The following is a 21,181-nucleotide window of genomic DNA, read 5'->3' on the forward strand; positions in this document are numbered from 1 at the left end:
TCAGAGTAGGTTCCTTAACCTGCTAGGTGAAGGAAACCGGTAGGCCTGGATTGCTGTGGGGCCTTATTTACGTCAGGATTTTTACGTTACACCACACAGGGCAAAGCGCTGATGCATCGTCTCTTGTAGCAACGGCCCCTAACTCTGCTTCTGCTCTCCACGTCCTACAGCCTCTCAGAGCTCGCCAGGAAGCCTCTCCAAAGGTCAAGTCAGGCGCGGCCGGCACGCACAGGCTGTCGGGAGCGCGACCGCCTGGAGCCAGCTTGGCTGGCGAGCTCGGGATGCCGGGGGATGCCGGGGGATGCCGGGGGATGCCGGGGGATGCCGGGGGATGCCGGGGGATGCCGGGGGCCGCCGCGGGCCGCCGCCGCCCGGGGCGAGCCCAGACCCGCCCCGGCGGCCGCGCGAAGGCTGCCGGGAAAGGCGCGAGGACCGCGCCCACACCCGCCCCCGCGCTCCGCCTCGAGATGGGGCTCTGCCGGAAGTGAGGACAGGAGGAGGAGAAGGGGGCGGGGCCGGGCGGCTCTCCGGGAGGCTCGGCCGCCGCCATTTTGTTAGCGCCAGGCCGCCGCGGCGCGCGGAAGTGGCGGCCGGCGGGGCGGGAAGGGAAGGGGCTCACCCAGCTCCTCCCCCGCTGGGGCGGAGAGGCGGGGCCTGAGCGCGGCTGAGTCGGGCCGGTGGGGGCGGCGGCGGGGCCGAGCGCGGCCCGGTGATGTCGGCGTTCTCGGAGGCGGCGCTGGAGCGGAAGCTGTCGGAGCTGAGCAACTCGCAGCAGAGCGTGCAGACCCTGAGCCTGTGGCTGATCCACCACCGCAAGCACTCGGCGCTCATCGTCAGCGTGTGGGAGCGGGAGCTGCGGAAAGGTGAGGCTGGCGCGGCCGCCGCCGCCGCCGGGCCTGTTCCCGCCTCGGGTGCCGGGTGGGGCCTTGTCGGGAGCGGCGGGCGCGGCCGCGGTGGGAGGCGGCCGCCCTCGGATGTGCGGCTGCGGAGGGGAGGATGGCTGGGCGCCTCGGCCTGTCGGGCCGTGGGGAGGGCGGCCCTCCCCAGCGCCTGGGGAGAGTGAGGCTGCTGGGGCGAGTGTTGGGCGTTCTGGATTAACGTAGGCTGGGAGTTGCTTCTCTTCACTCTTTTTTTCCTCCACTCCCCTGGCTCCTCTCTTGTCCCTCAGTGAGATGTCTCTGAGGAGGCTACTTTTCATGTTTTACTCCCCTTCTTTGAGGAAGGAGAGGAAAGTGGGAGTAATGCGGCAAGCACGGGGTTTAGGTGTTTTTGTTTTAATACCGGTAGTTATGGCTCTTCCAAGACGACCCTTTTTTAGGCTTTGTCTTTCATCATCTCTGACGATGGTTAGCCGTAATACTATTTGAGTTTCCTGACACTGTAGCTGTTGTCCACTTACGCCAGCAACTCTTCTTGTAGGGCAGCTGAGGATGGGAGTGCTCTGGGGAAGAGCAATTTAACGCGTGCAAAGTGTTTTTTGCTTCCTGGTTTTGCCACATGGCTAATACCGATGTTAGCATAATAAAGGTGGGTCTTATCTTTAGGTATATTGAGTATTTGATGTTGAGCGTGCACACTTAAGATTCTTATGCGGCATTCCTTTTAATAGGAAAGAACTGCAGCTATAGGCAGTGGTTCAGGGACTGAAAGGCAGAAATGGCATGTGAAAGTTTATTTGACGTGTCTGGAAAATAATTTGATCTCAAGTTGACTCATTTAAGAAAAATCTCTTGCTGGACCTTTACCTTGCTCTAGGAAATCTTACTGTCTTCCAATAGCTTCCTTTGGAGCCCCGTTAAAATGTGGGTCTTTAATGGGAAAGTAGAAGGCTAGAATTTCAAGTGGAGAGTAAAAATTGCACTAAGCCATTGCAAGACTTACGGAAGAGAACCTACTCTCTTAGTTTCATGGAACTAGGAGGAATAGTTGACTTGCAGAAATGATGTGGAATGGAATACAAAGAGTGTATGGCTGGATCACAGCTACCTTTTGATTGGGAGGGGGCATAACTTCACACAGATGGACTGAACCAACCTTAAAATACAAATCTTTAATACAAAGTAATACTAAACTTTATAGCATGGAAATATGTTGCTATAAACTCTGTAGGTTTTCACATGGCTACTGCAGTTTTGTTTAAAATATGCTTTTTGTGTGAAATGTTCTCTTGAATTTTCAAGCATGAGTCAAGTTCATTTTTTCTGCTGCTTAAAGGAATAGTTATTTGGTGACAGGTTTCGTCTTATGAAATAAAAAATATTTTCATTATATGTTTGTAAGGTGTTTTTTTTTCTTGTTCTGAGAACAAATTAATAGATCTCCTGTCTGCATCTGAAACATTTCATGTTTCTGGGCCTTCTAAACAAACAACTTGAATGTTCGTTGTTCTAAAAGGTGTTTTAAACTAATTGGCACACAGCCAGTTTTAGTCGCTCATCTTAACATGTGTCACCCATTCATAATAATCTATAGTATTAGATTAACTTCAGTATTAACATAATTTTCTTAACTTCATAACTTAACTTCAGTGTTAACATAATTTTCCTGTTAATGCTGTTTGACTAATTGGAGAAATGAAATGATTAAAACATGGGATACATGTTTGAAGGTGGCATTGAGAGGCAAAGATAATGATCTTCTGAAGAACGCGTGGGAATGCTTTGCTTATTCTCAGCTTTCAATGTTTCGCTTCCACTTTTAAGCCTGTTAGGACTATGTAGCTCAAGAGCTTTGAATGAGCAGAGCTGCTATAGTTGGTTTTATCTTCAGTTTGTTGAAGTCGTCGTCCAGCTTTTGCTGCTTCAAAGAAAGATTTTTCTGGTGACCTCTTTCTGGAAGCCAACCTTCAAGGGTCTATGGAAAGCATGCGATAGTCTGCCTCTGGTGGGAAGGAGTAGGTTACTTGCTTTCAAGGTCCTGCACTTTTTCTTCTGGGCAAAAAAGGCCTTATTTCAAGTGCTTCTTCTTTTGTATGTTCCTCCACCACTTCATTTGAAGCTGGTATAGTTAAGATACCTGGAGTGTATTTTGATTTTTCATCTTTGATAATAGCACCTGAGTTTACGTTTGCCTGGTACTAACTTTTTGCTAATTGCAGCGCAGAATTGTAAGATGGTCCCTAATCCACAAAGGGTGGATTTAGTGGTCTAAGCAGACAGCATGTTGAAGATGAGAAGGAAAACCAGTATGCTATGGTGAAGTGACTTGCCTAAAACATCACAAAGCAGAACACTGGCAACGAGGCCATAAATAGAGTAAGTTTAAGGCTCCTGACTTGCCCACCATCCAAGCCATAGAAAAGTGATTTCCATGCTGCCTGAGAGGAAAATGATCTCTATTTGGGGAATATGGACACAAGAACTATTGGCATTGTCTGCTGTTGTTGCTAGCCAGTAGTGTTCTGGGTCTCAAAATTGAACCTTGCCTTTCTAAATTTAGTTTCCTTTTATTGTATCCGTTTTTTATTGTCACCCACGTTTTTTATTGTCACCCATGTCTCCAGACCTTCCTTCCAGCCTGCTGTTTTCAGGCTCATGGAACATTGCAGCCAACTGAGTTGAGCACATTACAGTGTGACATTACGTTTTTTTTCTGGGTGCAGTGTTGGTAAAAGATCCTTTGTCAGATCAGCTTGCATGAACCTTTCCGAAGATGTCTTTAGTTATTCATGAAAACGAGTACTAGGGTCACAGCTCTTTTGTTCCTAAATGTTTGGTTCTGATTCTTTTATTTTTAAAATAGTTATTGTCTTTGTATCATGTTGGAGTAGAGGTGAAGAGGCAGCTTTTCAAATGCACATAAAACTTAGGCAGCATAATATCTTAGTTCCTTTCTATTTACTTGGGTTAGTTGCTAGTGTTCAGGTGCCATGTTAGGACATTTCTACAGATCATCGATTCCATACGCTTTCATCTACAGGTTTTCTATAATTGAACTTTCATTGATTCTCGTAGTGAATTCTTGCACTTAGATGTAAACTTGGAGAGAGGGCAAAACTTGCATGTCTTTGGCGTAACTTCGAGCAGTTACATAACATTGGATTTGTGTTCCCAAACTCCAGTGTTGCCAAAGTTGTATCAAGACAGTTGATCTAACTCCTGATCACTGAAGGAGTATGCATACATGCTTTTTCCCTAATGCTACCACAACTTTCATATGTACTTCTTAAAATATTGGCATGTAGAGTTCATAGTCATTGTTAGAAATAATAAAAAATTGGAGGAAAGCTAGCGTAATGTATTCTAGTTTGTGAAAGTACTGATAACTCTGAATTGTTTAGTTGTTCCTAGTGACTGTCACAAATATTTAAAGAAAGGATGTCTTCTTATACAACCAGTAGTTTGATGAAATTACGATAAGGAATTGCGTATTATATACTTCACTTCAAGAGACTGCGCGTACAGACATACTGTTTAGTAATTGATGTCAAATACGTGCTAATGAAAAATGTGTGGATGAACGGTGCCACTGAGGTGGGGCTGTAGCAGAGCTGGTGCTCTGCCTGGGATACTAAGTAGTTTTGATTCCGCATCTGTGCAAAACCACTCAGGTCTTGCTCCAGGTACTTCACATTTTAGTGTATGTAGTGAGGTTTTTTACTATATATTACTATGATTAGTGGAGAAGAGATTCTGTCGTTCGTTGATGAGAAAAGATTAATAGAATGCCTTTAACTTAAATGAGAACTGTAATGAAATAACAAAGATTTCTCCTGTTTTGACAGATAAGCAGAGGTCTACAATGAAAACAGAACAGCTCCCTTTCCTCTCTGCTGTTGGTTAAATATATCTTTAAATACTTCTGATGCTTTTTTTGCTGACAGTCTGCTGATGAAAATCCAGCGAAACCAATAATTAGTTCTGAATTAGATAGATGAGTTCCCTGATGGAAAGCTGATGCTGGCATAAGGGAGACTGAGGATAGCATCACCCCATTAGGCCACAGCCTGTGTTAGTGCTGGCTTACGCTAATCATGAGTCTGCGTTCTTTTGAATTTTGTAGTTGAATTATGGAATAAATAATTTGGTGGGGAGGCTACTCTTTAGTACTTCATTTGTAGTAAATGTCTTGCTAACATGTGGATCTCATGCAGTTTAGGTTTTTATTCTGTAAAAGTGTGGCCTTTTTTTCTTTGGTACTTGTGATTTGGCAGCTTCATGATTGCTTCGAAATAACCTATGTGGATTAACTTTTGTGATAATGTTGCCACATAACCTAATTATTCTACAGAGACCTTTTGAGTAGGGATTAGGTATAATTTTGTAAAGGATTGAAAAGTGTGCACTGAGGAAAGTCATCCTGCTTCAGCTAGATTTCAGATGTATGAAATGTGATGCTCAAAGTTAAATAGTTAATTACTTAGTAGTCGTAAGCTTACTCAATATTTAAATAGTTAACTAGTACTAATTAATTAACTGCAACATGGCTACACCGATCATTCCCTAAATGCAACTGGTGGGCCCGTTTAAACTATTTAATTTTGTGTATCCATAAAAGGGTTTACTTACAGGGGTTTCTTTTAAACTATGTAGTGACACATACAACTTCATTGTGTGAGTCTGCAGCCACTGAGTGGCTGCTGAGAAAACTATTAGGAACCCCCTTGAAAAGGCTCTACAGAGATGGCAGCTGTTGAGAATTACTTTTTATTTGCAAATCAGGTATGTTCTTTTCCATACATCTCTTGCTCCCTGGTTTCAGGGTTCTCTGCAATTGTAGAGATTTGTTATTTCTTTGTGTGTTTTGTTCTGAAATGAAAAATTTTAATTCCATAATTGAAAGCATCAGCCTTCAAGGGTGAATAGCAACTCCTTGTTCAGTAAGGTCCATGTGATGTTTGCTGTGCTAGGTTAAAATGTGTTGTTATGTTTAAAAGGGAAAAAATAAAATTGCTAAATGTTTGAGTTTGGTAATATGAGACTTTTTATTTCAAGCTCTGTAGCTGTCTGTAATACCTTCTTTTCCTGTCAACTAATTTTCTGTTAGCTTTCCCAGGTCCAGCTCTGGCACTTGTTAGGTATTTGCACCCTAGTGATACTTTAGTAGTTGTTGTGTTGTATCTTTAAACTGAATTTCAGATGCAGGTATCTGTTTCCTCAGAGCTTGACATGGCATCTTATAGATTAGTCAGTCTCAGAAGCTGATGCTGAACACCCCTCTCCCCCTTTAATCACTTGACCTCTTGTTCTGTCATCTGTCACTCCATCTGTGTCACACTGATCATTGTCTTCCCTGCAGAGTTTATCCAGGTTAGCAGAGCCATTGTATATCGTCTTTGGCAGTCACAATTGTCTAAGTACATCTGGGCCGCTGCAGAAGGGTGTATTTTTTAGCACTCAACTCTGCCACTTTACCTGCTGTGCCAGTTTATTATGCTTGAACTTTTTTTGACTTTAGGATGCTGAAATCATTCATTAGTATGAGAGGCAACTGTTTTTGCTTATTTATGGCTGTTTGTTTACAACTGCTGCTGCTGGGACACACGCTAGTGTTTGGGTCCTCACTCGTAGCTGTTGGCATTGATGCAGTACATTTTTCTGAAGCTAGTGGCAGTTGCTCAATGCTGCTGAGAATTGGAAGAGAGAGGATATTAGTAGGCAGATTGAGAAGGCCTGGCAACATTGAACCCAGATTTGAAAGTTGCGCTACATCTGAATTACTCTGACAGTCAGTCAGCTGCTTTGGAGCAGAACCACAGCCAAAAGCAGTGGAAATATATTGCCTTGCAGATGTGAAGTAGATTTTGGGAAACAAGTTCCTGATTTAAAGCAGTTGTTTTCTGTACTGTGTAGTGTAGTTTTTTTCTGCCGAGAGAAGGAATCTTTCATTACTGATGGTTGTAAGATTATTTTACTTAATGGTGGCATAATGTCATTGGCCAATGTGATACACTTGAGAGAATGAATAGATTTTTGTTTTATTTAAAAGAAAGAAAACTATGGCTTACTGATTTCACTGGTTGTTAGCAGGTGCTGTTGAGGAAGCTAGTAAGATACTTAAGCTGAAGGTTCTTGTGGGCACCTTTCTGCTTATCCAAATGGATCTTCTCATCTATGCAAAAAGATTTGGAGATCAATCAACAGACAAAACTTCAGGTTAATGTGAATTGTTGAGTCAAGTTAGAGGAATGTATTTACTACATGTATGATCTACAAAGTGATCTACACTCAGGAGCAACAGATTAGCAACTTAAGAATCTTTCACTTAAATAGTCACAATTGGATTTCGTAATTGAGCCTGACAAGTTTACTCTATAACATTAGTCTTGAAAGAATGCAGTGTGTACAAATCTATATTAATTTATTGTTGTACCACTTGTGTCCTGGTATCTTACCTGTACCTGCCTGTCTTTCGTCATTCTGGTTCTGAATACTTAAATTCAGTGTCTTTTTTTCTATCCGAAAACTGTCGTTGCTGTCAATCGTATCCATCTTGGCATTGTATCAGCCAGGCCAGGCAATGAAAGGAATTGGTTTGTTTCATGACACTAAGTGTGCTGGGAAGCTTCTGAAGAGTAATTATGTTGGAATGGTTTCCTTGATTTGTGACCAACTTTCTTGTGTCCCCATGGTAATTTGATGCTGGTGGCCTCTTTCCCAGCAGTGGCTGTGTGGTGTGTTCCCTTTGTGTACTAGCCTCCAAACTCGAAGTTGAGTTACTTGGACCCTCAAACCTTGAACATGCATTCTGTGGGCAATCTCATTCCTCTCTTTGAAAAGGAAACACAGCAGTTCTCAAACCTTGGTAACATTCACCAGGAGAATCAGGTGACTCTGCAATTTTGAACACTTTGTTTAACTTTTTCATAACAGAAGGTTAATTAATCTTAAGATGGTTAAGTGCTTGTTGTACAACATGCCTTTTATGAATTATATTATCTTTGAATTTTCCTTTTTGATGTTAGCCTCTCAAGTCACTTTTTATGGATATACTTTCAGTCATGTTACCAAAGATGCTGCATTTAATCAGCTTGCATAAAAATTCAGGTTAGCTCTTAGTGTGAAGGGTCAGTGATGTTACAGTCAAGTCTCAGTGCTGCTTGACTTTTAAGTAGATGAGTTTGGTCTTCTAATAAAAAGATTGAAGTCTTGTCAGATGTTTACAAAGATGTCAGATAACTTCTCTTGCAAAGATATGAAGCATGCTACAACACAGGAAGTGTCACAGGGATTTCAGGAGAAATGTTGATGCTTGATACTCTGCTAAATGTATGTAGACCAACATAATTCAAAAGCACTTGCGCCGAATCTTTATTTGAATCCATATTAGAGAACTTTAGTGAAAAAAGAAACTGTCTAGTGCTGATAACCGTTGTGGGATTTTAATCTACTGATGCTCATTTTCTCAAAACCTCTTGTTACATGATATTTTCATTCAGGGTCAGTTGGCATAGCAGAGCCAGCCTGTTGAAGGTTAAAGCCTGATGTAACATTTTAAATGGGTCAACAGTGTATACGCTTGTAGTGGGACATAAGCGAGATCCCGTGTGCCTGTTGTTTCTCTGTAGATTCTTTCTGTACATCGAAACCAGCAAATACCTTGCAGCTCTACGGAAGAAGGGCAGAACAGCATGAAACTAATGGGCATGTTTCTAGCAATCTTAATGGGAGCTCAGTTTCCAATGCCAGGAGGTAAACCTGGAGGAGACAAATACAGGTGCTTATGCTGGCTTTGATTGCCAGAGTTAACCTCAGTGCAAATAATATGCTTCCTGCCTTCTAAGGTAAAATACTAGAGCTTTCTTGCACACAAGTGGTGGTTCTTCAGTGTTAAAGTTCTCCAAGTATTAGGGATGCAGTGTCAGGGCATATGTATTGGAATAGTAGAGAATCAGGAATACCCAGACCAGGCTAACAAATAGGTGTTCCTAAGAAGTATAGACTGCCAAAACTAAGCAATGAAAATGAAGATGCTAAGTCTCTTCACTGTAGATGCCTGATTATGCTAGTTGCAGGTGAAGTACCATTCACACCTACAGAGTGTTCATTGGCATTTAAATATGTCAGGTACATTTTTGGAACAGACTTTGTTTCAGTTGCAAGGTGCCAATCCCAGTTAGTCTCATTGTGGATGCTTAATATGGCCCCTATACCAGCCAACACTGTTGACCTGTTAAAGTATTTCAGAATCCAGCACTTCAGGGAGCTGCTTTGGTGGATAAATGGTAAATCTAACTGAAACAAGCAGAAGAGTTACATGAACACTGCACAGAGCTTCTGAAAAGATGATTCAGTCCAACATGAATATGTTCGTAGCAGTTTTGTGTTTGCACACTGTACTGTTAGCGTACCAGCTGTACTGTGGGCTAGCTGCTTCTAACGCTATACACTCTGGCAGTATATGTGTTTCAGATCATTCTTTAACCTAAGATCATACCTTTTTTTCTTTCATTTTCTTCTGACAGTAAGAGTGCTTTTTGCTAATAGCCTTGCCAAGCATTGAAGACACTTTTTTGTTTAAATAGTCAAATTGTTCTTTGATCCATTTTGGTGTTCTGAGGTATATCAAAGCCCAGGGCTGCAAAGTTAGTGTCACTTCTACTGAAGAGAGATGCTTTAAACAGATATTTTTTTTTCAGAACAGATCTGTCTAGTCTAGAATTTAATTAGGTATTTCAGACTTCAATAGTTAATTTGCAGTCTTAGTAGCAATGTAACACTTTGGGTTTTTTTCAGCTCAAAGTTGTCAACCTCAGTTGCTAAAGGTTATGTTGCACTTCAGTTTCATGTGTCAGGCAGAGCAGTAGTAGGCCAGTATGTAACTCCTGAGGACTTGTGAAGTGAAAGGGAACACTTCTTGAGAGTAGGCATAGTTTTTAGCTTTGGAATTTCGTGCAGAGCATTCTTACAGTAAGAGGAATAAAATTCTACGTCACAATATTCTTTGTGAATGTAAGGGTAGAATATTAGTTGAATTTCCAGCCAAAGCCACAGGTAGCTTAATAGTGTTTTGAGGATTTTTGTTGATTAAATGCAGCTTTGTTTCTGTTGAATTGTAGTAGTAAGACAAAAAGGTAATACTAGAGGAAATAAACTTGAACGTGACTTTCTGGGTTTTAGCATGCTTTTCCCAAATACAGTATATTGATCTGTTTACTGTACTCTCTGCTTCATTAAAGTCCTAATTCTGGGCTCATTTAAGAAGTGAGGGAGGGGCAGGGTCTGCTTTGGTAAAGGCTGGTTAACTTTGGTGCACCCATGAGACAAGATGTTCTCTAAGATTCTCTCTTTGAATAATTCAAAGCTTTCTATGTGTCAGAACTATGATTTGTCTGAAACATAGGTAGGAGATGTGTTGCTATATTGTCAGTCAGTTTTTAATAGAGTAATTAAGAGGCATAAGTCTATAAAATCCACATTTTAGTTTAGCCAGATTTTGACCTAAATAGATGAATTTCCTGAGTGTTTACAAGTAGTGGCTTTGCCGTTTGGAGCAAACTTTTAATAGCTCCAACTTGAGTCCAGCACTTCCAAACTAATTTTTTTTTTGCCACTTTTTAGTTTGCCTTGATTCTAAGAGATAGATGCATTTTTACTTTTAATGCAGGGATTTTTTTTTTTCCCTGCTTAATCCAGGACTCTCTTAATTTATTGGATACGACTGTCCAAGAAGATGGGAAAAATTCAATATTCCAAGGAGAAATCTTTCAGAGGAGTCTTTCTATAGTGCAAGATTTGTTCTCAAAAACATTTCTTTAAGATAAAAGCATATTAATATTGAATTTTCTGTTTGCATGTGAGGGTGGCGATTCTGCATGTTTGTGACATTGGAGTAGAAATTAACAAAGTCAAACCATATTGGGAACTAAGAATGAGTTCTAAGAAATCCTTGATTGACTTTACCACAGTGCTGCCTTCCTTGAGAGGGCAGGAAAAATAAAATCTTTTCTTTCAAAAGAAACGTCTTTTCAAAGTCGGAGCATACACGCTGACTCTGTGTGGTGGTAATGGATAATAAAGGTTTTTCTGATGTCAACACAAGGTGAGAAGTGTTACAGTGAGGGCTGCAGCTCTGAGAAACCTGTAGACTAATGAAGATCAGGTGAAATGTGATGGTAAATGAAAATACCTGAGTAGGAACACTTAGAAAACATGGAATAGATTTTTCAAAAGCAACTTGTAAATTGGAAGCTTGTAACCTGTTGCACACTAACGGAAATGGAGTAAAATGCTGAAAATGCTTGGAGAAGAGATACACCACAGCACACAGCAGCCTGAAAGTGATTTTTTTTTTTTTTTAATGTTTTCTTGATATTACAGCTGCAGGCACATGAGTGTTTTAATGAATAGGAAATGAGGGAGGGAAGTATCACAGTGATATGGAGGGGCTGACTAGGGATTGACTGTTCAGTTTGCTCAAATACAAGAACGGGAGGTGGTTATCTAAGACTGAGTGAAATTCAAACCAAAAGGAAGAGGTTCTTCACATGACTGACTGTGGATCTGTGAAGCTCCTTGTCAGAGGACTTCATGGAAGTAAGAAATTTATGCAGGCTCAAATTGAAGCTGAAGTATGTGGAAGAAATCCATGAAGGCTACTAAACAGGCAAATCGTACCCGGCTCAGGAAAACACCTGAAAATAGTTGGGGGCTGAAGAATGCTTTGGAATAGCATGGTTTTTTGTTTTTGGAGGTGGGCCTAGAGGGAACTTGTGTCATATTATGAAGGAGGAAGAATCTAAGCAAAGAGTTACAGCAGATGAGAGAGAAAAGTCAATGGGTGACCAAAATATTTTCGCATTTTTAAATACAAAATCAGAGTGAAATATTGTAAGCAGTAATGAGAATAGGAAAAATACATTTGATGATTTTTTTTTTGTTTAGTGTAAATGTGGATAAATACATATTAGTTGAAGGAACTAAAATTTCTAATTATTCTTGTATATCACTGTCTTCTTTTAGCAAAACCAAATAGGAAGCTGACATTCCTGTACTTGGCCAATGATGTCATACAGAACAGCAAAAGGAAGGGACCAGAATTTACGAAAGACTTTGCTCCAGTAATAGTGGAGGCTTTTAAGCATGTTTCAAGGTACAGTAAACTTCTGTGCAGTGTCCTTTATTATACTGTATTTGAGGGGGATTTAGAGAAGTCCTCATTTCATCTGTTCGGACTCAGCTAGTCCTTGTGTGCTATTTCTGTACTTGAAGTCTTGTTAATTTAGTTTATCCGATGTTTCTTTGATCTTGGATAGTCTTCATGCTGTTGAATGAAGTTATATAGTACATTCATCTGCATTTGATCCCTTTTACCTTAGAAAGGTGTTAGCTATGCCTTAAATTAAGACTTGCTTTCACTCTGCGTTTATATGCTACAACAGTTTGATATGTTTTGTTACTAGTGTTGCATGATTTGTTTTCTCCCAGCAGCCATTCATCTCATTGCATGAGGATGCTAGAGTCTTGATACAGAATTATTTTCACATGTTATACAGCTGTTAAAGCAACACAAACCTGTTTGCAGAGTTTCTGCAATAGAGTTACAGACTTAGATTTATGGGTTGGGCGAGCAAACCAAGAGGGAATTGGGCATTGGCTTTTTTTATGTACTTGCTAAGACATATTGAACTGGTCTTTGCTTTCTTTTCTTTAAAATGTGATTTTGTTATTTTCTGACTCCTGATACTTTGATATTGATAAAGTATGCCAAAGTTGTCCTGCGAAAAATAATCCTACGGCAGTGCTGTACTCTTACCTAGTGCTGATTTTTTTTCCTTTTTTTTTTTTCTTGTAACAGTGAGTCTGATGAGAGTTGTAAGAAACACCTTGGCCGAGTGCTCTCTATCTGGGAGGAAAGGTCTGTTTATGAAAATGATGTATTAGAACAACTTAGGCAAGCTTTATGTAAGTATTTTGTGTGTATATGGAGATTCAGTCTCTTGTTTGAAATATTATTTTTCTGACTCCTCTGTTTTTCATTTAGATGGAGACAGAAAGGTGAGGAAGCGCACATATGAACAGATTAAAGTTGATGAAAATAACTGTTCCCCTCGAAGTTCTCCCACTGACCCTCCTCAGGTAAAAGTATATTTATAAAATTCTGTAATTGGATATGGTTTGATGTAGAATTTTCCAGTTAACTCTTCCTTTTGAATGGTCTCTGTTTTTGTTTTTAATGAGGTACTGTTTCTGAGCAAGGGTGACTACAGATGAAACTTTTTTTCACAGTACTTCAGGTTAAAAGTGGAGCTAAGAAGTTGAGCATGCTGTAACTTTAGTCAGTTTGGCACTAAACCAGACTGTATGAGTTATATACCCAACTTTGTCTATTCTCAATGTTGCAGTCATGGTGGTTGGGAAAAGTTCTTATCTTGCATTTTTACGGCTTTTTTAATTCTTTCAGGATTTTTGTTATGGTACTGCCCCATCTCAAAAGGCTTTTGTTTACGGCAAGGAATGACTGTCCTCAATCACAATTTAGTATGTTTCTCTGTGACAGACATCTGGGCTTCTATGAACATCAGCCCTACTTCCAAAAGAAATTCACTGATCTAGTCTGATGCAATAGTGAAGCAAAACTGCAAGAAAAATAGTTTCAAAAATGTATAGTAAAACGAAAGGTACTGTAAAATAATCACTACTGTCAAAAATAAAAGCTTTATTAAGTAGTCCTATACCAAGAATTTAAATGAAAAATCTGTTTTAGGAATGCATCCTTTAAAACTAGGAACACTCTGCAATGTTCTGAGAACTAATGGCTTATTTCTGTTTTGTTTTCAGCCTGAGAGGGGATAGAACGTTGCTATAATGCTGATATCATAAATGCTTTTAAAATTACTATCAAATTGAATCCGTAAGCTTATTGTGAAATACTGTTTTGTGCTAGGATCTGTTTATTTAAACTAGTTCTCAATCTTGCATGCTTTTTTCAGACCACAGATCTCATTAGAGCATTACAAGAACTAGAAAACGCTGCCTCTGGGGATGCAGCAGTTCATCAGAGAATAGCTTCTTTGCCTATAGAGGTCCAAGATGTGTCTCTGTTAGACAGAATAACAGGTGAGGGTTGGGAATCCTATAACCGAAATGCTGTTCTGAGAACCTAACAGTTTATAATGAAATCGTGCTTTACTTGTTTTTCTCTTCTTGCTTTTTAGATAAGGAATCTGGAGAGCAACTTTCCAAAATGGTAGATGATGCATGTATGTTGCTGGCGGATTACAATGGCAGGTTGGCAGCTGAAATAGATGATAGAAAACAGCTAACTCGAATGTTGTCAGACTTTCTCCGATGTCAAAAAGAATTCCTTGCAGAGAAAGAGCATAAGTTGGAAGTGCGTAATGTTTTGTTTTAGTCCATTCTTCACTAAAGCTTGTTCTTGCAGATGTTTTTAGTTTGCCTAAACAAATTTTTTCTCCAAAGGTAAATATTTAATCACCACTGTTAGGTCTTTGCTTCCAGCACATTTTTAACAAGGTATTGTTTTTGCTTCTAGTATTCTAACTCTGTTAAACCAGCTCAACATGGGTAATATTACAGCTGTAATCACTTAAATGTTTGTCTTTCTGGTTTTTAGCCTATTCAGTCTTCATTATATTTACAGACTTTAGTTCTAGTAATGCAGATAAAAGGTCTTTCTGAGTGGCACAAGCTTAGTTCTTCATAGACTAAATTTTTTTTCTTGTTCTTTTTCAGTCATTGTTATAAGTCTTCAGTATGTGTTGCATTGTTTAATAGTATCTTTTTTGGGAATGGAGTGGTCTTTCTGGTACTTGTAGGTTTGGGAAGGCACTTAAAGGATACTGGTTTCAGCACAACTTCTTAACCTGACTCAAACATCTGTTAAACCCAGTAAAATGTAGTTTTAGGTTCTATAGCTGCTAACTCAGCTGATTAGCAGCATTTGAAGCACTAGCACCATTAGTACAGGACAAATCATTAATAAAAGGATGCAGAGTGAACAGCTCATGATAAGCAAATGATTCTCTAAGTAACTCTGTTCTTCACTGTTACCAGTCAACTGTTTTCCTTTCCTATCACATAATACTGTCAGGCCTCCTGTTGAACATCCCACATGTCCTAAATAGTCCATAATTTGGTATCCAACACTTTCCTAATTCGTCGTCTCAGCTTTGAGAGATAGGTTACAGCACTAATTTGAGTATTACACTAATAACACTGGAGCTGTATCCTTTTGCAAGGGTAGATAGCTAAACAATTGTAGTGCCCTGTAACTGCAGCATATGCATATGTCCTTACATGGTGCTCAAATTAATTGCACTTCAGATTTCATATCGTACAGGCCTGTCAAGAACCCTTTCTTCTCCCTGCGGTGATTTCTTTACCCTCTTATAATTTCATAACTTGAGTTCAGGTTTTGAGGTGCCTTTGCTGTGGAAAATGCTGCTCACAATGTATCTGAAGGGATCATTCAGATCAGTTGTGTTGTTCTAGGCTACTCTTATTTCCTGACTGACTTCCTTCTGCGTCGCAGAAGAGCAATTGATGAAGGTTTGTCCTATCAGCTTCACTGCGTCTATCCTGTGGGAAGAATATCAACCAACTTTATGTAAGATAGATGGTATGCACTGTAGTGCTGCTTGCAGCAGCAGCTGATCTAGCTGCACAATGGAACCTGGAAGATTAAAGAACAGGAAGCCTTAAGCTTTTAATCACCTGCCCTACCTTCCCTCAGTGTGTGTGTATGTAATGTGTTTGAGGGACAAGTTCCCTCAGTACTATTGTGGGACTAATTGTCTTGAGACTCATTTCTTACTGCAGATGATTACCAGCAATTAGACCCCGTTTAGGTATAGTAGGCCACTGGGATAGTGGTTGCTCAAAAGGCTGACTTAGTCTTTCAGACAGATATATACTTCTGTAAAAACAAAAGAGCTCAATTAATCAGAAATTAAAAATGGATTGCAGCTGTGAACAGATTCCGCTCTTGTTGGTGGTTTTCAACAAATACAAAACAGTTTAATTTCCCACTATTAGTAGATCAAAGAGTTCCTAGCTGTAAGAGAAAGCAGTTGCTTATTCCCAGGCTGTCATGGTCCTTAAAACTGGGATTCTTGACTGAATTATTTAAACTGTTAAGGAATCTCATTGTAATACAGCACACTTCCAGTTTCAGACTGGTTTCAGAGGTCATTTTTAAGAAAGCAGGAGCCAGTCTTCAGTATCCATAGCAGTCTGTTTTGAACAGCTAAAGTCCTAGGATATTGAGGTGTACTTTAAGAATGTTGTCAGTGTGGTATAAATGCAGGTTACTAATAAAGAACTGTTAGCCAAGATGGTGTCAACCCAAGGTACTAATGAAGAACTATGAGCCGAGAGATTATAAAGAACAAGAACTTCAGAATCAAGCTTCTAAACTTGTGTGAAGATGAGTGAGGTGACTTTATGCTCACTACCAATAGTGCCTTTTGGTTTGGGAAGTGCAGGCTGATAAGTATTTTGAAGTTTTGAAATGTAAAATCAGGATGTGTTCATGATACTGTCTATAGGGCCAGCTGACTTAGTTTCTCTGTTTGTTTTTTTTTTTTTTAAATTTTTAAGAAATGGCTGTCTTTTGGTGTTAAGTACCAAGTACCTGTGGCCAGATGCATTTGTTTTCTGAAGCTAGTAATCTGTTTTAACAGTCTTAGGTAATACTGTACCTCAGATTGAGCCTTGCTTCTTGGCTTCTCATTTGAAATAGCACTGGGAAGGGACCTGTCATGTAATTCTTTGAGAATGTATTTCCTGAACTGTGTGTCCTTAGGTTTTGTTGCTCAAGTTTAATTTCTGGTGAACTTAGTTTGTTCTAGAGAAGCTTGTTTCCTTTGTTAGACTTCTGGCTGTTGACATTATTTGAGTATAACATGGTCTCTGGGCTGTAACATATCAAGTCTTCATTTCTTTTTGAATTAGTTATCGCCTATCTGTGAGAGTACTGTTGAGATCCTACCTTATTGATTTGTCAGACATCCAGGTATGGTAAGAAACAAGTGTTGTATTCTTAGGGAATCTAAAAATGTTACCTGCTGTTGACCTGGTTTAACAGTGTTAGAATTTGAATTCTCTGGCAGTTCTTGCTAACTTTAAACTTTAGATGGGAGCTTTAGACCTAAATTTGCAGATCTTTTCTCTTCTGAAGAAAATGTACAGGTAAGTAACTTTAAATAACCAATCTTTCCATGGGTATTTTTTTAAAAAGAAGAGTTTCTCTAATAGTTATTTCTAAACAGAAGCGCATGATTCCCATCAAAATCAAGGTAATGTATGAATTAAATCTTGACAGGAAGTTTTAAAAGATAAATAATAGAAGTTATCATGTCTGCATCAAAAGCTAACTGTACTGCTTAGTAGGTGACTTTCGTAAGTCTGCTCTGGGTAAGTAGTGTCATCTTTAACTCTTGAATTGTTTTCTTTAACATCTGTCTAGCTTCTGTTGCAGGTGGTGGACATGGACCTATCTTCTAATGATGTCACCATCCATTAGTACACACATCCTGCTAAAAATAAATTTAAGAATCAAAATCTTGTATTGTCTGTTGTTTTTGAAAACTGAAGAGGAATTCTGTAACTACTCATACCAAACCTCTGCTATTTTCATCTATGTTCTCACAGACGTTACTGAATTTATGCCTGAGACGGATAAGTATTTATCCAGTGTCATTCCTTTTTCTTGAAGATCGAAATTTTCACATGGTCGTTCCTAAAACTCAGAAGTCCATTCAGTTAAATAATTCGAAATTCCAGATGCAGAAGTTTGGGTGTCACTTGCATTGAAGCTGCCAGTACCAAAAGGAAAGAGCTGTGAAAACAAAGGCTTTTTCAGACTTTTGCTTTTTAACTTACACTCTAGTCCTTGGATTTACATGAACATCAGAAATGAGAAGTGATGGTTTTAGAACTTGTCCTTCACAAGCACAATAAAGAACCTTCACTTTAGTAATGTACATCTATCTTACATTTTATGTAGGTAACAGAGATGTATTTTGTTAAGCCCCTTTAGAGCCCCTCTCAAATTTAGGGCTGTCCTACAGAGCATTTTCCCTTCGCTTCTGTAAGTTTTAAAGTAGTGTAAGTATTTAAGTTTCAAACTACTGTAGCTGTATCTGGAAACTTGTATAGGATTTGTAGGTAGGTGTGATTCTGTCGGAGAAAATTGAACTTTTTGCAGAGATGTTTCTGTAGGACCCCTTCTTTCTCAGAACTTTGAGGTCTAATATAATTTTCTGTTTTCTGCTACTTTGGGTGACTTTTCCTTCTCTGCTTCCTTGTTGTGTCACACTCCTAACTCCCTACCCATCCCCTATTTTTTGAACAGAAATGTTGACTGATCTGTTGATCTCACTGAAGGCTAATAAAGAGTTTTTTATGCTATGTGGGAACAGAGAAGTAGGTATACACAAATTAATATCCAGGTGCACTCATTTCCTTGTGATAAGGACTGTCCTGTTGACATTCTAGAATTGACGTGACCTTAAATTAAATAGAGGGATGACATGAACAAGAGAAGTACTTGATTTTCTGTTTTTTTCATATTGCTTTGCTTTTGTCTCATTGATTACAGAGTAAACAGACTCTTACTATATTTCAAATAAAGGCTTTGATAGTTCACAATCTTACACAACTTACTAATGAGTGTAGGCAGGGGATCATATGACCTTTTTCTAGCAAGACAGGACAGCCTCCTCTCACCTTCATTTTGATGTTGCAGAAAAAGATGGCATTACTACACTCAGTGTATACTGGATGACCCAGTTTCTTACATAGTGTTTCTGTCAACTTACCGTATTGAATTGGGGAACATTCTTGTCACTCAACCCAAATTTTTATGAAGGAAATGGTACTCTAAGAGGCCTGCTGTGTTTTAGCAGCTTGCATTTAATTAAGACAATTTTATTGATGTTGCTGTCTTGCATCCCATATTTTCTACAGCTGTATAAAGAATACTCATTCTTGCACTCACACATCTGGTTATAATTGTTTGCGGTTTCTTAGCATGTTGAGAGAATATAGTGTCTTTAGTGCACTTTTATTTCATGATTGAGCTTTATAGCTTGACTTGTCTTCCTGTTGAGTTTAATTTTGTCATGGGATTTTACGGGTAAACGGCAAGCAGTTAGTCATCCTAGTCAGTAGCTCTGGAGTCAAAGGCCTTTTTTCTGCTCCCCCCCCCCCCCCCCCCCCCCCCCCCCCCAAGTTACAGCTTAAGGGTTTCAAATGCAGACAAAAATGTTAAGCGAAGAATTTAGGGATGGCAGTGGTATAACAGGCCTCTTGTGTTTAGGTTTTGTTTCTGAGTGCAAGACTGGATTGGTGCTATTGTCTACTGTTTCCCTTCACCATAGCTGACATTATCACAGGGTACAGTGTTTTCCTTGCCTTTTTTTTTTTTTTTCAGGCCCCTTATACTTACCTAGTACCTTTGTATGCCAGCTTCTTTCTTTGGGTGCCACGTGAACTTAGAGGAATATGTTCTGTCGTGCTTCATGCTTTTCAAGTCCACTTAGAATAATGGATGAATTTCTTCATAACCTTGCAGCTGGACAGCTAAAGTATTTTTCTAGCTTTGGTTGAAGATTGATTTGTAGTGTGAATCCTACACTGCTTTTGTTACAGGATGGAGTTTACAGCATTGTAGGTCATCTACAAGTCCCTAAATGTGGCAGCACCACAGTAACTCAAGTTCATCTTGAAGTAGAACTGAGTTGTGCTGTACCTGCTGCTAACAGTGCAATGATTACAGAACTAATAGCTGGAAGATATGCTAAGGAATTGGGCAGTAAAGTTCATCCATACTCACCAGAACTGTTTTGAGTATTTAAGATCTTCTGATACATGCTGGGCAGCAGAAGACTCCCTGTAAGTAGTGATACCAAACAGACCATGTTGTGTGGTCTCTCTTGACATCATGAACCATTGCTTTAATTTCTATTCAGGATTACAGCTTCAGAAATTGAAGCTGGGTTGACAGTGCTTCCAGGTCAGGGTAGTATATGGCTTCTACTGAAAGAGGTATTTGAATTGATTGAATATTCTTGGGCTGAGGGGAGTAGACTGTGGATATCCCTTCACCAGAATTACCTTCTTTCACCTGTGGGATAGTACCAAGTAACTTTCACTGTTTTTCAGAGAAATGTATGTAGCTCTTAACCATCAGGAGGGAAATGTAGGCTAAAGATCTCTAGTAGATGGATTCTCTTTGTTGTAGTTCTCCCCATCCTACCCTATATGAAATGGAATAGGACTCAGGAACAGGCCCCTATGCTTAGAGATTAGTGTAGATCCATTCAAAGCCCTTGCTTGTAGGTTGGCTTTGAATGACAATTTGAGATGCTCTGTGTAGTGTAAATGCTCTACTGATCTTAAGTTGCACAGTGTGAGTTCTTTAGTGAATATACTCACTGGAGTTCTCTGGTTTTTGATTTGTGTTTGTTTAGTTTTGTTTTTTAGAAAAACAAGAAAACCAAAAACCCCAACCAAACTTCAGTAAGCTCGGTAGTTTGGATTATCTACCTGAAAATGACTGGGGAGAATTAAGCAACCACTTTTTAAAGTTGATCAGATTAGAAGTTAAAGCATGTGAGGGGATGTTTAAAATGAGACACAGGTTGCATCTCTTATTGGTAATAGAAGTAGGCTTCCTAAGCATCCTTGCAGGTTGCTAACCTGTCTTTTCAATGTAGTTATTCTTTTGTTTCAATGAGCACTTTTTTCAGTACCAAAAAGCAGCAGGAGATACAGTTGTATAGGTTAAGTTACATAGCAGAAGTTTGCTGGAGTAGGGTGGAGAACAGCAGCCCTTATGTCAAACACAGCAAAGTCAAGTGGTCAGTGTGTTTAGTTCCTCTCTGCTGTACCCATTTTATAAGAATAATGCTTATTTGCCCCATTTCTTGTAACAACCTTATAACCCCTCTGTACTTGACCAATAAATTTTGCTTTTGATGTTGTGACTTAACGACTGCAGCCTGGGATACTGTGGTACATAGTTTCTCAATCTGTGTCTGAAAGAGTATTGGATTTCAGAGCTCTGTGGTGTCCTTCAGAGTAACATAAACACTTCAAGACTTCCACTTTCTAAACTGAATTACCAGATATTTGAGTATAAATCCTGGCTTTTCTAACAGATCAGGCAGGCTGTAGGTTGTACCTTGCTCATCCTTGTAAAGTAAGGATAACATGTTGCTTCAGTTTATCATGTTTGAAAGCATCGCTTCTCACGTTGAAGATGCTCTGATTTTGCA

General features: G+C 39.6%; 1 protein-coding gene across 4 annotated transcripts in view; it reads left to right on the forward strand.

The window, feature by feature from the left end:
- The first annotated feature begins 701 nt into the window (after positions 1-701).
- Positions 702-21,181, forward strand: part of RPRD1A (regulation of nuclear pre-mRNA domain containing 1A) — a 42,702-nt gene continuing 22,222 nt past the window's right edge. Inside the window, exons 1-7 of one of the 4 annotated variants that reach the window (XM_086608497.1) lie at positions 702-863; positions 11,901-12,030; positions 12,736-12,842; positions 12,922-13,022; positions 13,871-13,997; positions 14,096-14,271; positions 17,553-18,438. In XM_086608497.1, coding sequence (XP_086464623.1) covers positions 713-863; positions 11,901-12,030; positions 12,736-12,842; positions 12,922-13,022; positions 13,871-13,997; positions 14,096-14,271; positions 17,553-17,714 — 954 coding nt within the window. In that variant the 5' untranslated portion in view covers positions 702-712 and the 3' untranslated portion in view covers positions 17,715-18,438. Of the gene's footprint in view, positions 864-11,900; positions 12,031-12,735; positions 12,843-12,921; positions 13,023-13,870; positions 13,998-14,095; positions 14,272-16,853; positions 17,458-17,552; positions 18,439-21,181 lie in introns of those variants that run through there. The other 3 variants (XM_086608499.1, XM_086608500.1, XM_086608498.1) reach the window with 3 other exon arrangements.

Source organism: Tauraco erythrolophus, chromosome 3 (genome assembly GCF_009769465.1).
Source record: "Tauraco erythrolophus isolate bTauEry1 chromosome 3, bTauEry1.pri, whole genome shotgun sequence".
Taxonomy (NCBI): domain Eukaryota; kingdom Metazoa; phylum Chordata; class Aves; order Musophagiformes; family Musophagidae; genus Tauraco; species Tauraco erythrolophus.